Source organism: Arachis stenosperma, chromosome 2, assembly GCF_014773155.1.
Source record: "Arachis stenosperma cultivar V10309 chromosome 2, arast.V10309.gnm1.PFL2, whole genome shotgun sequence".
Taxonomy (NCBI): Eukaryota; Viridiplantae; Streptophyta; class Magnoliopsida; order Fabales; family Fabaceae; genus Arachis; species Arachis stenosperma.
In genome coordinates, this window is record NC_080378.1 from 46,588,553 (window position 1) to 46,605,621 (window position 17,069).

Sequence of the window (17,069 nt, forward strand, 5' to 3'; positions counted from 1 at the left end):
TATAGAGAGTATTAATTTGAAATCTAATTTAATCCTTAAAATTACTTTAAAATATTATTTGTTGTATCAAAATACTAATTGTTTCTCAATCAAATACTCTAATTGAAATTATAAGATAATAAGATTAGTTTTTTTAATCCTAAAACTTAAAGTATTAAATCATAAAAATATCAATTATTTGAATTAAATTATATAAAAATTCTTATTATTTCATCACTACTAACTTTATAATTTAAATATAGAAAATAATTTAAAAAATATAAAATTAGATAAAATTCTAATTTAAACAGTCAAACCTCGTTATTTTCAAATTTCAAAAACTTTAAGTTGTAAATAGGAAAATACTCAATAATTATAGAGTTTGGATAAAAAACTTAATTTATTTCAAATTTAACTAATCAAAACATCCTCTAATTATCTTTAATAAAATTATTTCTGAAATTAAAACTGTAAATAAATAAATGATTTGAAATTAGTTTATAATAAGACTTTTTAAAAGTTTTGGGTCTTACAATGGTCTTGGCCCATGGAAATTTGCATGTAAGTATGAGGACCATTGTATCTCCTAACCTCCTATTTTTCTTGCTTTCGACGATATGCTATGTGTATATTCCAAGAACAACCGGACTCGAACTTGATACGCTGAACATCATACCTCAACTGGTCACTCTCTAGTATTTTATACTCCACAACCCTCCTGATGTTGTATATCTTATCTCAAATTGTTATCTAACCTCAAACTCATTGCTTGGATCCTCTTCAGGACCTCCATGGGTAAATGACCAATTCGAAGTCATTGCATCGAGATTCAACCTGGAGAAATGATCCGACTGGTCATATGGTCGAGAAATAGCAGACCGTGTTAGAGCGATTTGTGTGTCACTGGTGGACGACATTGTGATCCATATTTTTTTGTACTTGTATGAAATCATTATTATGGCACCGGTTGAATTCACAACTCCGTTCAACTAACCAGCAAGTGTACTGGGTCGTCCAAGTAATAAACCTTACGTGAGTAAGGGTCGATCCCACAGAGATTGTTGGTATGAAGCAAGCTATGGTCACCTTGTAAATCTCAGTTAGGCAGATTAAATTTGTTTATGGTTTCGAAAATTAATAATAAAATAGAAATAATAAAAGGGATAGAATACTTATGCAGATTCATTGGTGGGAATTTCAGATAAGCGAATGGAGATACTGTATGGCTCAAGAACGCCTACTTTCCTATTGCTTTAACTCAATCCTTCTTACTCCTTTCCATGGCAAGCTGTGTATAGGGGTTCACCGTTCGACGATGGCTACTTTGTATCCTCTCTGGAAAATGGTCCTCTGCGCTGTCACTCGCATGGCTAATCGTCTGGAGGCATCACACTGGCCGAAGGCTACATCCCATCCTCGCAGTGAAAACTACACTCACGCACTCTATCACAGCACGGCTAATCACTGGTTGGTTCCCGCTCCTGCTGGAATAGAATCCCTTGATTCTTTTGCGTCTGTCACTAACGCCCAGCACTTGCGAGTCTGAAGCACGTCACAGTCATTCATTACCGGAATCCTACTCGGAATACCACAGACAAGGTTAGACTTTCCGGATTCCCAGGATCCTACTCGGAATACCACAGACAAGGTTAGACTTTCCGGATCCTCATGAATGCCGCCATCTATCTAGCTTATACCACGAAGATTCTGTTGGGGAATCTAAGAGATACACATTCAAGCTCGGTTGCATGTAGAACGGAGGTGGTTGTCAATCACGTGCGTTCATAGGTGAGAATGATGGTGAGCGTCACATAATCATCACATTCATCATGTTCTTGGGTGCGAATGAATATCTTGGAATAAGAATAAGATAGAATTGAATAAAAAGTAATAGTAATTGTATTGAAACTTGAGGTACAACAGAGCTCCACACCCTTAATCTATGGTGTGCAGAAACTCTACCGTTGAAAATACATAAGTAAAAGGTTCAGGCATGGCTGAATGACCAGCCCCCTTGAGTGATCAAGAGACCGAATAATCAAAGGCTAAACAGTCAAGAGATTAAACTGTCAAAAGATTTCTAATACAATAGTTAAATGTTCTATTTATAATAAACTAGCTCCTAGGGTTTACATGAGTAAGTAATTGATGCATAAATCCACTTCCGGGGCCCACTTGGTGTATGCTTGGGCTGAGCTTGATCAATCCACGAGCTGAGGCTTCTCTTGGAGTTGAACACCGAGTTTTGACGTGTTTTGGGCGTTCAACTCCGGATCATGACGTTTTTCTAGCGTTTAACTCCAGACAACAGCATGTACTTGGCGTTCAACGCCAAGTTACGTCGTCAATTTCCGAATAAAGTATGGACTATTATATATTGCTGGAAAGCTCTGGATGTCTACTTTCCAACGCCGTTGAGAGCGCGCCATTTGGAGTTTTGTAGCTCCAGAAAATCCATTTTGAGTGCAGGGAGGTCAGATTCCAACAGCATCAGCAGTCCTTTTGTCAGCCTTTTTCAGAGTTTTGCTCAAGTCCCTCAATTTTAGCCAGAATTTACCTGAAATCACAGAAAGACACACAAACTCATAGTAAAGTCCAGAAATGTGAATTTAACATAAAAACTAATGAAAACGTCCCTAAAAGTAGCTTGAACTTACTAAAAACTACCTAAAAACAATGCCAAAAAGCGTATAAATTATCCGCTCATCAGTCACCATAGTAGTTCATCTCTTCTCACTACTAGAAAATTAGTTATTACAGACGAATATTTCTGACGGATTTTATCCCACGGAAATACAGACGAAATTTTAGAGCGATTTTTGTCAAAAAATAAAAAAATGAATTATCATAAATTATAGACAGAAAAGAGAATCCGTCGATAATTTCGTCAGAAAAATTAATTTTTTTCGTGGGAAATGATTACAGTTGGAAAATCTGTCTGTAATTAAATAGACAAGAATGCTATATTTTATTAAATTATTACATTTAAAATTTTCGGTCGAAAATATTAGAATAAGAGTTTAATTCTCGTTCCTCTCTTCATTTCTCAGAACACCCCATCCTTCGCGGGCTCCTCACCCATCCCCTCCGAATCCTTCATCGGCGGCACCTCTCGCCGTTGCACCGCCGTTGCCCGAAGCTCCATCACACCCCTTTCCCAATCTCTCCGTCACACCCGGTCACCAGTCTCTCTCTTTCATCTTCGACGCCGATTAATTTCACCACCCTCTCGACACCGTTCTCTGTTACTGCTCGTTGAAGCTCGTCAGTGTCGTCGCGGCTTCTACTTTTTCTTCTCATTGCCGTTGGTTCAGGTAGGCTTCGTCGTCCCAACCGATAACATTGATTCTCTTGCCATTGTATCTGTTCTATTCTGAAAACAATTTAGGATTTTGTTACAGACACAGAGATGGCAAGCTTTATGTGAAGGAATTTCAATTTGTTGAGCATTGAATTGAATCAGATTGGGTATATTTTGGAATGGACTTTATTGAATATGCATTCTACCTGTTTGTTGTTTTGTCTATTTCTAACTTTCTGTTGTTATTGTCTCTTTGGGTTAGCCTCATTCTTCTGACTTTCTGATTGTACTGTATCATTCAATTTTATTAGGTCATAGCACATGGCATCATGGCTTTGATCTTTTGGTACCGTGCTAATTTTGTAGATTTAAAGAGCAAAGATGCTTCCCAATCCTTTTATATGTTTATCTTTAAGGTATGCAATTACTATTTTACACTATAAATTGATACGAGAAATTAGTTTTCTAGGTGAATCCAAAATATTTCATGATGGAATTTATATGATAACTTGACCCTGTATTTTTAATACATTAATATTTACAAGATAATAAGGTCCTTTTATGTAACTACTCAATCAATTACTTTATTATGTGATTGATGATAATATCCAAAAGAGAACTAATAATTGTGAATATAAGTTACGTTATTGCTAATAATTCACATATTTCATTTTATTTTATTTGTTCAGCTTCTTTGTGTGGAGAACATCCTTATACTTCTCGTGAGATGAAGATGCAGAAGAATTATTCATATAATAAATAGTGCAAACTTTTCTGCTACATATCGTGGTTCAATAAAAAATTTTGTAAATATATAGTTATTCATGTTGATTATATATATATAAACTTATTAGTAATTATTGTTTTTCGTCAATAACTTTGCTTTAATATCAAATGGAAAATATTTGGATGTATGTCTTACAATGTTGGATAGGAAAACTTCCATCACACATATATATAAATGTTTGTACTCTTTTTGTTTGATGCTTATTCATGAAAGATTTCTTTGCAGGCGTATTTGTTAAGGAACCTTCACTATTAACACAGTTAATGAACCCCGCACCTTGAATAAAGTGTTGTACTTGAGACCCTCAAAAAACATTTGTTCTCCAAATGAACTAGTCGAGATGTGGGAAACTAAAATTAGGAACAAGCTTGAGAAATCACACGTCTCAGAAGAAGAGCTGATCAAGAAAATTGAAGGTAATACTTTGACTTCAAATTGATTGTGACTATGTTGATGTTTCTTGTCACTTTTGTCAATTAAGCATCAAGATTCTAGACGGCATGAAAAATCATCTCATGTTAAGATTGACAGGGATATGAAGTTTCTACTTAGATATAGAGAAATGTAAGGAACACTTCTAATTCAATGCATTAGGTGAGTGTTTGATGTGTCTTGCAATCCTAGTTCAAATTTCTCTTGACTAGTTTTGCTGGTTTTATGAGTACCAAAATGGCGAAATCATTGTGGTATCTATTTGGAGTATTTGGTTGGCTTGAACACAATTCACACACCTTCAATTATAAATTCTTGGACCGACAAGTTTTATGGGATATGATTAGATGCTTGGTATTTATTTGGTGTATAACTCATGATCCTTTTTGAGAACTAACCTTTCTTATACATGTTAATAGATCGAAAATCTACACTTCATAGATAAATATTTTTCTTACCCCCTTTTTCTAAACTTATTCTGCTTTCATAAAGAGAGATCACACCTATTGAGTCTTATGTGTCTCAATGCCATTATGTATGTCCATCAGAAGAAAGAACAAAACTTGAAGCAATACACATGGACAAAGACACTGTAATTTGGTTCTTGTAATCTCAACACCTTAAATTAGGCCTCCATCACCTCTTCGGCATCCATTTCTGATTCTTTTTATATAAGTCTAAGTTATAATTAATTTCGATTAGATGGATGGTATTTAAGTTTCTTATTTAAGTTTTCCATTCAGCCTTTCTAGACCTTTAGGAGAGTGGCTAAAAGATTATGAAATAGTTAGTTCTTTTTAATGATTCAACATTATTTCTTTGTTCATAACTTTCTTTATTGCTATTATTACAATTATTGTTATTACACTTGCATGATGGATGATAAATATGGGATAATGTGCTCGGTTATTATTACAGTGATTGTTGTTTTGATGAGTGGCTAAGATTGCACACTATATTTAGTAACGTAGTGAGGTTACTAAGATCTTGCACAGAAGGTGTTTGTGGATTTGACGAGATGGTGGCAAGGAAAGAGAGGAAGTATTACCTGCAATTCGGTCAGCTACTGACCAAACTATATCTTATTTGATTCTCTTTCATGGTTTTAGACTTGTTGGGCCTTTCTTAAACATAGGTTTCTTTGTTCGTTTCATGCTTGCTTATGTTGATAAGTCAGAGGTTTCATTTTCTATTGGGTCTTGCCTCCTTCCTCATCCAGACAAGGTACTAAGAGTGCTAAATTCTGATAAACTCATGTCATATTTATGTTTGGATTGGTAATTAGTAGAAGCTAATAGAATGGAATAAGATGGGGAGGAAAGCAAGGGAATGAAATGGAGTAGAATGGTATAATCATATAATTGTTCTGTTCCATTATTTTGATATTTTTGTTATTAAAATGGAGTAATTTTTCATTCTATTTTTTTGATATAGCAATGGAATATACTAATTTTGTTGGGGGAAAGAAATTAGCATTTTGCGTTGAATCCTATTCCTTCCAAATTAGAGGGAAGGAAACCAACACAAGATGGTAGCATTAGATGGAATTTATTCTATCATTTCCCATGTCCCTCCCATTTTCTGAAGTCCTGTTCTTTTTCTTAAGGTTGATAGAGGTGGGGAAGATGCTTTGTTTGTCAGCAACTATAATGGGGGAGTTCTTGCTATTGTTGATGGTGTTTCTGGGTATGCTACTCTCTCTCTCTATATATATCTGTATCTAGCCCTTTCCTAGTGTAAAACTTCAATCATTGAACAAAAATAGAATATAAAACTTTGAAACTAGTTTTGGTTAATTAACTTAACTGGAGTAAGATTGCATCATATGTTAAAATTGAGCTGTATTAACATTATAGTTTTCTCATTCTGTGCCACAATTGGGCAGAAGAGGATGTGGATCCTTCGTTGTTCCCATGTGAATTGTTGGCTAATGCTTCTAATTTTTGTCATCTAACCACAATTATTATTATTATTATTATATTCATAAATTTGTGTGTTGATTTTATAAAAATAATACTCTAACACACACACTCTCTCTCTCTCTCTCTCTCATTGCACAGTAGTTAATTATTAGAAGACTAATTTGTGTGTTCGCTCAGAGATTTTTGGTCCGGTCCTTTCAACTTTTTGCTTGGAGTTCAGGTTAGTGCAATTCTCATGTTGTCTTTAACTTGTTGATCTGCAGATATATTATGATCACCATGTGCTTCTTAATTATTTAATTTGAAAGGATACTAGAATAAGCTGTGCTAAATATCTTTTGAGGTATTTTAAATTTTGTCGTCAATCACATTGCTTTCTCTTTCCTTGGTTTTAAATAAAATAGTTAGAAAAGGTTTTTATTGTTGTTGTAATTATTAATAACCAGGCAAAGATATAATCAAATCTTGTTGTGGTGACTGGTCTCCATGATTTTGTGGTGACTACAGGTACATGATTTTTTTATCTTATTTTCAAAGGCAAAAAAATACTTTCTACTGATTCAGGTAAAGACTTTGAAGGCTTTAATAGAAAGAATAGTACTACTACTGTTCCATTATGGCCCTTTCCTTGTTGTATATAAAGGGGTGAGGCTGGTGGATCCTGAGGCATAGCACCCCTTACTTCTCCTATATAAGCTTCAATATCTGATCTGATCTTCCATTAATTTAATTTGTAGCATAATGAGTGCTCTCCCCACAACACAAGAGAAAACAATCCCAGATGCCACCAACTACAAGGGTGCTTTGGCAGAGCGGTCCAAGACCGGTGGCTGGTCTGCCTCCGCCATGATTCTAGGTCACTTCTTCATTAACCAACTCATCATCATGATATATATATATATATATATATATCTTCTTCTAGCTAGTCTTATTCATTATATATGTAATAATAACAGGAGGAGAAGTGATGGAGAGGATGACGACACTGGGTATTGCGGTGAATTTAGTGACGTACTTGACCGGTACCATGCACTTGGGAAATGCTGAATCTGCCAACGTTGTCACTAACTTCTTGGGCACCTCATTCATGCTTTGTTTTCTCGGTGGCTTTCTTGCTGAAACCTTTCTCGGAAGGTATTATATATAGATTATATCCTCCCATCCCTTTTACTTACTTTCTTTCTTTCAAGCTTCATTCTTCATTTCCTTCTTTCACTTTGATGATTGGCAGATACCACACCATTGCCATCTTCGCTGCTGTTCAAGCAACGGTAATATATAGGTTTCTAACTTTTTTATACATGTATGTTTAATTTGTTTCTTGTTTCAATCTGTTCGATAAAGATGGACATAAACCATATTTAGCTAGCATGTAGATCTATTTAATTAATTTATTAAACTCAGTTAATTAATCATTATATGCTGATGTCTAATAATAACGAAATAATAAATAAACAGGGGGTGGCGATCTTGGCTATGTCGATGAAAATACCAAGCTTACACCCTCCAAAATGCACAGGAGATAGTGGGGGACCTTGCGAAAGAGCCACCAGCAAACAGTTAACGGTGTTATACTTAGCTTAAAACTAAGTCCTAACTTCAAATAAGAATACATTTATGCATTGGTGTAAAGGTTTAGGAAGCTCACTTTGATTGCTGCATTTTTATATTATAGATTACACAAATGGCTAAAAACATCAATTAAACACGGGTATTATTTTATGACTCCTTATAATAGATAGATGTCCAGTCTAAAGTGCTGAAGGTGAAAGAGAAAAGGAAGAGTATTGGAAGTAAGAGTCACTGTTTCTCTTTTTATAATATGTTTATCTTCTGCAAATGGATTATGATTTTTAATTGAAAATTGTTTGGCTTACGCAATTGTTTCTATTTGTTTTTCTATGCTTTCTACAGTGGTTATCACTCCTCCAAAAATTATTGTGGCTCGCAGAAAAAATCCAGAGGTCTTAGTAGAACAAGTCGTCAGGAGAAAGAGAAAACATTGAATGGATCTTAGAAGAATTGAACAACTTTAACTCGGTTTGGCCCTAATTTTAGACTAGGTTTATGTTTATATTTAGGCAATTCTGATAGTGGTTAGCTACAAGAGTAGATTGTTTTATACACCTTTAGTGTATGCCACGGTACAGATTTTACAGGTTTTCTTTTTTCAATGGTATTTGTTTTGAATTATAATTGATGTATCAATACACTTTGTTGATGTATGGTTGTTACTTATTATTATAGTTGATGTATCAATATACTTTGTTTGTGTTTTGAATTATATTGACTTGTTTGTTTATAGTACTTTTCTTTTAATTTAATAATATGATGAATTTATTTATTTTTTGAAATAATATAAATATTCAAATACAAATTAGATAAAAATTTGTATTAAATTTATATTTATTTTGTATGAAAACAAGTTTATTTTGCAATGAAAAAATCTAAAACAATTATATTTTTTCTTACTGACGAATTTACAGACGGATTTGCTGTCTGTAATCAGAGTGTGAGATGATTCTCCAAAGTTCAAATTACAGATGAAAAATCTGTCGAAAAATTCGTCTATAATTACAGACGTAAAATTCGTCTGAAAATCTGTTTGTAATTACAGATAGAAAATCCGTCTGAAAATTCATCTGTAATCCGTCGAAAAATCCGTCTGTAATTACAGACAGAAAATCCGTCGAAAAGTTCGTCGTCTTCGGGAAATGGATGGAGACTTTACAGAGAGAAAATCTGTCGGTAATTGGTAAAAATCCGTCAGTAATTTTTTGACGGAAAAAATCCGTCGGTAAATAATTTCCGACGAGGCTTTTACATAGGGACAAAATCTGTCGATAATTTCGTCGGTAACCAAAAATCTGTCTGTAATAGAGACTAAATCTATCGGTAAATCTGTCTGTATTAATCCATTTTCTAGTTGTGTCTTTCTCGTCACCATCATGAGGAATTTCCCTTGGTTCATCATCAGCATCGTCTCCGTCATCGAGGTTAACTTCATACAGATCTATCATCGGATCCTTGATAGCAGAACCCTCATAACTTTTAACATTATCTTCCATCATGTCAGCATTACCAAGTTCAACGTTTGAGCCATCTTGACTACCTTCAGGTGGCATATTTAGATCGATCATCGTCCCTCTGATATTTCGTCTAATAGATCCACTTAACGGACTATCATCAACAATATCCGCAAATGATCCTCTTCCACCCAACATAACGAGAAACATGATTACTTCCAATAGATGAACATTTGTCCATCGGTTGTGCCACGACCTTATAAGACGTACGTCCTCGTCGTCACGTAACCGATACTTAACTCAAAACAACAAAATATTTCTCAAAACCGTGAACTAATAAATATATAACAATAGAGCAAAGACAATTGTAACATACCTTTTATAAAATAAATTGTCATCTACTTCGATTGGATATCTGTATGAAATTTTTTTACTTTTTTCGTGTGTTGTTGTCTAACGGAATGCAATATCAAATTCTTCAGCACGGTTAGACGGTTGACTTCTGGTGTCATGTACGTAACTATTGGTTGCATAGACTTAAAAATAATAGAACCTTCTTTATGATACACTATTTCACCATCATAATGAATAGATAACAATGGATTTATTGACATTGCAAAGAAAAAATAGCAAGATGAGAGCCAAAGAGGAGAATGAAATTGCGCTTTTGAGCTCTGTTCTCCAGCAGCCATACTTTTATTTTAGAAACTCCACTTGATGTTCGTCGGGTAGTCAAGCGAACTTCGCCGGAGGTTCAGCCGAACTTACCTTAAATAAAAAAAACATATCTAAAAAATTAGATTTTAAGTTTTTGGAAATAAATATGTTTTTAAATTTAGAATAAAGTATCGTTTTTGTCCCTAACGTTTGTAGTAAGTCCTATTTGTGTCCCTAACGTTTAAATCGTCCTATTTGTATCCCTAACGTTTATAAGAGTGATTCAATGTTATCCTACTATTAATTATACTAACAAATCAGATTATATTTTTCAATTATTCTCACTTGGATGTATTCATTCTCAATTAGGTCTCACTTGGATGTGTTCGAATTATGTCCCTAGAAAAGTTAATTATGTAAATGTTGTAGGAATTAGTTTCAACTTTTGGTGAGCTATTTTTCGGAGTGGATTATCGATTTTATCCTAGACATTTGTATTCTAACTTCAAGAAGAGATTTTTAAAACTCAAACTAAAGCGTTCATGATGTGTAATTGACGGCAGGATAACATTAAGTCACTTTTACAAAGATTAGGGATACAAATAGGACGATTTAAACATTAGGACACAAATAGAATTTATCCCGGACGTTAGAAACAAAAACGATACTTTACTCTTTAAATTTATTTCGAAAAGAAATCCATTAGAAACTGCCACTATTTTAGGCGGACCCGTCTAAGTTGACCGTTTCTCTTTTTTCTCTTTCAAGGGGGCAATTGTAATTAAATCATCGTCATTTCATGATGGAATAGTGGTTTAGACTTTAGACTTTGGAGAAACCTAATTCCCAAAATAGTGACACACGCAACACAATACAACACAAGAAGAGATGGCATCCATTGCGACCCATTTCTCAGCCTTTCTGTTACTCTTCCCAGTGGGCCTCCGCCGCTTGCACTCCTCCTCCTCCCTCTACCTCCACAGCCCTTCCCAATTCAGATCCAAGCTATGGTACCTCTCAGATCCCAAATGGAAGAATCTCGATCTCTACGCTCTCCTCATTACACTCCCGATCGCCTCATTCTCGGAGCTTTTCCTCTTCCTCTCCTTCTCCGGCCACCCTTCTTACAGGTTCTCATTCTTCCAACAGTCTTTCGCGCTTCTCGCTTTCTGGTTTTTGATTCTCTTGATCATAGTCCACGAGTACAACGCCACGTCATCACTCATCAGTGAAACCCTTGTGTACGTTCTCGGCGGTGTTGTTTTCTTCATGGAGTATTCTGTTATGGAAACCGGCGTTTCAGGTCTCGCTGCTGACGTGTACGGATTCATAGGTTGGCTGGCTTTGCTTTGTGCCGGTTCTTGCATTTACTTGTCGTTTAAACCGTCTGCTTTTTTTGCGGAGTTCCTGTTGTGTTGCGGATTGGTCTTCAAGGGAACATGGTTGTTGCAAGGAGGGTTTTTGCTTTACACTGATGCTCTTGGATTGAAAGGGTGTAAGAAGATTTCCTCTTTGTTATTAATGTCAACTCAGGACGACGTAGTTGATGTGCATTGTGAGCTTGAGCAGGATAAGGCTAGGGGTTTTGCATTGGTGAATTTCCTGTTCACTCTTCATGCTCTTGTGGTGATGGTATTGGCTGTTGGGTTGGTTGTGGTTTTGGGAAGGAATAGGAGCTTGAGAACTGGTGGTGGGGAGGGGAAGGGGCCGTTGCTATCTGAGATTGAATCTACGAACATTCGGATGCGTGCCCTTCCCGAACTGGAGATCGAGTGAGAGTTATTGATTTCTTGTGGTTTTGATGGAATGTGTTCAATGTGTCCCTCGTTAGGTACGCTGTGATTCCCACCCCCCTTTTAGTTTGTTGCCCATATTTCACATCAAGATTCGAAAAATATAGCATTGATAAGAGCTTGATTTCATGCATACATTGCAACTTCTTTTACAATGAGATATTATTTATGATTAGCAAAACCTGAGAGGCAGATCCATAGGAAAAACTACAGACAAACTTTAGGTGTTGGCCGTTGCGTATTTTGTGTAGTCAAAGATGTTCTCAATGTTTTACTTGATCCAGAGTTTGGGGTGGCAAGGGTGTTTTCTTTTGTCACAGATCTGATGATTCATGATTTCTGAGTTATAGTCAATTCTCAATAGCATAGCATTCTTTATAGACTTCTACTTATATAAAGTTTTATTTTTTTAAATACAATTGTATTGCTGATAAATTTGAGGTATGATTCTACTCAAGAAACACATCGGAAGTTAGTGATCTTTCACTTATAGCATCATCAATAAGAACATGATTTGGTCAGCTATTAGATTTTAATCCTTATAGGAACAATACAGGTTGCTTCTGTTTTACTTAATAATTATATACTTTGGATGTGCTTCTAGCAATTGTCTTAGGAAGGATCTGTATGCTTAAATCAGTTGCTTTGTTGTAATTAAAAGTTCTAATACAAAGTGAAGATAAAACAATTTCCTATTCTTTTATCTTGTTTATGCGAGTATTCTCAATAATTAGTTATATATAAAATCTATCGAAAGCAAAAGCAAGTAATTTTGGTTCCAGACCTCTGTTTTGACTGTTGTTGAACTCTATAGTTATATTTAATTGTGTTGGTTCTGTTTTATCTATGGAAAAAAAGGCAATAGAGAATGCATTTTTATTCATTTTTCAAATTATTTTATTTGGAGATACTTCATTGTATTTTGGTGTGACTTATCACTTATGACTAATATTTAATTCATTTAGAGAACGAAAAGTGCCTGATTGTGTGTCATAGAAGAAGAATGACTTAATTTTAACATGCAACTGATACATGTCTATAATTTACTATAACTTTTTTAATCCCATAAAATGTAGTGGTCAACACTAAACAAAAATTTGTTGTTTAGTTATAGTTCTGTTATGGAATTTGAAGCCTATGTTGTATACTCCTATTCCTGTTTTTATATCAGATTGGAACATTTGATGGCCTGGATTAGAATGTACTAATAACTGCATTGTAGTACAGCATCCATATGGTTTATCTCCTTTGGTAGGAAAGTAACCAGAGTTGCATGTCATCATTTGGTAGTGCATTCTAATATAATAGCTAAACTAAGCCTTGTATTCAGTGGGATCAGCTACATAGATAGCACGATACCATTGTACTTTGTATAAAATTATATCTGTGTTTACCTATTTATATTTAAATATATTTCAGTAATTTCATTTAAGGTTTTCTTGGATACAAAATAACAGCAGCACTGGATAAAGAGATCTAATAGTGCAATGATAAATGTTTAATGTGTTTGGACTTTGGAAAAAGATGAAAGATTAAACTTTTTATTTATCTCTTTTTCATATAATTAATTATGCGATAATTAATTTATCATTTATGTTTGGATTGTTTAGCAATAGTGATTTTCAAATAATCTGATTTGTTTGGTTTGTATTAAAAAGAAAAAAGAACTATTTTTGTGTGATAGAATTACTCGGTGTGTTTGTTTTGGCGCTGGGGAGGTGAAAAGCACATTCAAGTTGCTTGAATGCTTCAATTTTTGGTTTGGATACTTTTTGCTTCTTGTGAACACAGATGAAACTTTGCTTTCAAACCCAGGTTTTCAGGAAGCAAAGATTCTTAGCTTTTGTGTTCACAAACCAGCATTCAGCCATTAACTCTAAACCTGTAATTTCTTTCTATCAATCATATCTTTTATACATGTTATTGTTTTATTTATGAAATTTTTATTGTTTCTCTTTATGTGAATTCTCTTTTTTTTTTTCTTATTTATTATTTTTTATTTTTTATTAATTTTTATTTGGTTTGATATTTTACACTTATTGGGAATCTTGTGTATTATATTTATTATTTTCTTTTTTTTAATATGATTTATTGATCTCATTAGATAAAATAAATTAAACAAAAAAATAATTATAAATAATAATAATAGTAAATATTATAGCGTATTAAAAAAGAATATCAAGAGTATTAGAAAAAAAATAGTATATAAAAAACATATTAGAAAAAATATCAAAAAATTAAACATGGTTAAAAAATTACAGTATAATTTAATGTCATGTCTTTTTTAGTAATTATCTATTTAAAAGTGATTTTAAGTAATATTATCCAAACAATATTTATTTTATTAAAATCAGTTTTGGCAATTCTATGACACAAACTCACTCCTACCCAAAATCAATTCTATAATATCACTTTCATTCAAACTCCAATTTAACAAATACCAATTCAAACACACGCTAAGACTAAATGGTCAACTTACTGTGTACGGTCAACTTAATAAAATTATAGCATTTTGGGTAAATGCTTTTTTACAACCATGCTCAAACAATATCCTTCACTTGTTTCTCAAGAAATAGCTGAAATGATTTGAAATTAAATGCTTTTATGGTATACAAATGCAAAAATTTAAAAACCGAAAAAAAAAAGAATTTCACTCTTACTTATGTCTTATACACATGCACTCCTCTCCTCCCATAACCACCTCCTCCCCCACTCAGTTGCCATTCTCTCTGTCACACCCGCCACCATCTTCGTCTTTGCGCTATGTATTTGCCACTAAACTATAATCAAACAAAACTTGGTCGTCTTCCCTGCTTTTACATTTTGGCAAAGTGCAACTCGATGAGGGTCTTTTCCTTGTTTCATTTGTTATTTCTTTTCTCCCAAATACTCGATTTCAAGTCTGATTTAGGTCTTGTGTTTGATTATAATTGTGTTTGATTATACATACCTCGGATTCGCGATTTTTCTGGACGCATCAAGTGTCATGTCACTCATCATGGTCGGTAACCAATTTCTCATCACTGGAGAGGTAATTCCTTGCTCCTAATTCGTTGTTCACTGGAGAGTTGTTTTTCATTTTTGGTGTTTCTGTTTGTTTTTGGTGTTTTTCCTTATCATCATCTCTGACTAACGATTTTGTTGGACCATTTTGGCTATTAGTGCTTGGAAACGGAAGGATTTTGGTTAATCCATGTTTCGTGGGTCTACAATTTTCATGAGTCATCACTTTTTCATTTGGATATAAAAAATTATTTTAATGGAACAATTTGACCGATTTTTACTTCAAAGGAGATGCTACTCTTCAAAGCAACCTTCTCTTTTGGATTATCTAGTAACCATTTTTTGATAAATTGACAAAGATAGCACATTTTATTGATTTTCATGTTGTTGCTATCATAAATATATACAATAATTGACTACTTGTTTAGTTGTTTTGTTGAATGCCATATTACAAGAAAGCTTCATGTTTATTCTCGGTACTTGGAAGTTTGTGTTTGATTATCATTATAATGGTGTTTGATTATAAGATGGGTTTGAGTTTTGATTTAGGTCTTGTGTTTGATTTATTGGGTATAGGATCTCTATATTTAAATAAGGGAAGATGAATATCTCTGGTTTAATCACACTTCGTAACTTTTTTTTTTTTTTTCGGAATTTCATGCATGCTCTTCTTGTGTAGGCCATTTCTAGACTTTGTGTACATGAACAAGCTTTGCTGGATTTATGTTCTTGACTTGATTATAGCATTATTAAATTTTTATTTGAAGAAAAACGCGGAAGAAGATTGCACCAAAAATAATACCAAGGGAACTAGAAAAAATGGATCAAAGAGATTAGTAAGGAAAGATGGAAAAAAAAAATACCCGATGAAATTTCGAAGGGGATGGAGAGGAGAAAGCTATTTTGCCTTTAGTTTTTCTGTTTTTTGTTTCTGTTTTATTATTTGTCATCTTTATTTTGATTATGTTGTTTACTGTGTTGACAATTTATTTTCATCCATGTAGTGCTATGTTGACACCAAATGCGCACCAAACATGTAGACTTTCTGCAAAATTTGTAAGTAATGTGCAAAGCAAAGAGTTGCGAGCAATGGGGTTTGGATCCCTCTTGGATATTCCCAAGGGGAATTTAAACCATAATCTGATTTTGGCACTTGCATAAGCATATAATCCTTTGAAATTTTAGCTCATAAACTCGATAGGAAGAGGAGATATTACTTTGGAGTTTGTTGGAGCTGTGTTAGGATTGCCTTCACATGTTACTGAAGAGCATGAACCCATGGTTTCAGAACTCAAAGGGAATAAAAATTCCAAATCAATTGAGAGATATCATGGTATAAAATTCAAGAGTATGTCCAAGGTTTAGGCAAGCTTTCTTTTTGTAGCATTAACATTTTTATTGCCAATAAATACAACTATTCGGGAGAAAATCTTGTCGTTTATAATTGATGTTGATAATCCACTTAAGTATAATTGGATTAGATGTATCGGTGATTGCCTTGTTGGTAAGATTTCAGAGAAGGGTTGATCTCAAATTTGAATGGATGCGTGTATGTGCTATAGATGTTTGATTTAAATTTTATAATTGGATTTTCTCATTAAAATCCTAATTCCTATATTTATTTGTTTCATTAGTGTCCCAATTAGTTAATTGAAGAAACTGTTGAAGTGTTTTTTGTAACAATCCAATTTCTGGTAGGTTCATGTCACTCGTTCATTAGATGTTACATCCTAGTAACTCTTAAACACCCTAGACTCTGTACTATTATTTACATATAAGCTTGTCGTTTTAGCAAAATTGCATAAGTTAGTCAGGTTTATACATATTATCGCCGTTAAGTTAGAATCACTTACAGACCTCAGCAAATATATAAAACTCAGAGTATAAACTAAGGCGATAATAATAAAAATAAGAGAAATTCTCCATATACAAGCATTTTTTTATACAAGTTTTTACAAGTTATTATATTAACGCGCTTGAACGTTACTGTACGTTCTTCTTCCTCTTTCTCTTCTTCTTTTTTTCTTTCGTTTCTTACTTTCTCTTTCTCCTTCTTCAACCGTTATTGCACAATTTTACTGCATCGTCTTCTTCTTTTTGCTGCACATTCTTCTTCCTCTTCCTCCTCTTCTTCTTCTTCTTTTCTTTCGTTTTTTGCCTTCTCTTTCT

At 33.8% G+C, this 17,069-nt stretch overlaps 1 protein-coding gene across 3 annotated transcripts; it reads left to right on the plus strand.

Moving 5' to 3' along the window:
• The first annotated feature begins 10,923 nt into the window (after window positions 1–10,923).
• Window positions 10,924–16,828, plus strand: LOC130961415 (uncharacterized). 3 transcript variants are annotated; one of them, XM_057887293.1, is made up of 3 exons: window positions 10,924–11,935; window positions 14,880–14,928; window positions 15,905–16,828. In XM_057887293.1, exon 1 carries the CDS (start codon window positions 10,993–10,995, stop codon window positions 11,878–11,880), a length of 888 nt encoding a protein of 295 aa, XP_057743276.1. In that variant the 5' UTR covers window positions 10,924–10,992; the 3' UTR covers window positions 11,881–11,935; window positions 14,880–14,928; window positions 15,905–16,828. The 3 variants fall into 3 exon arrangements, with proteins under 3 accessions (XP_057743276.1, XP_057743274.1, XP_057743275.1); XM_057887291.1 differs by having other exon boundaries at window positions 10,924–14,928; XM_057887292.1 differs by lacking the exon at window positions 14,880–14,928.
• The last annotated feature ends 241 nt before the right edge of the window (window positions 16,829–17,069 follow it).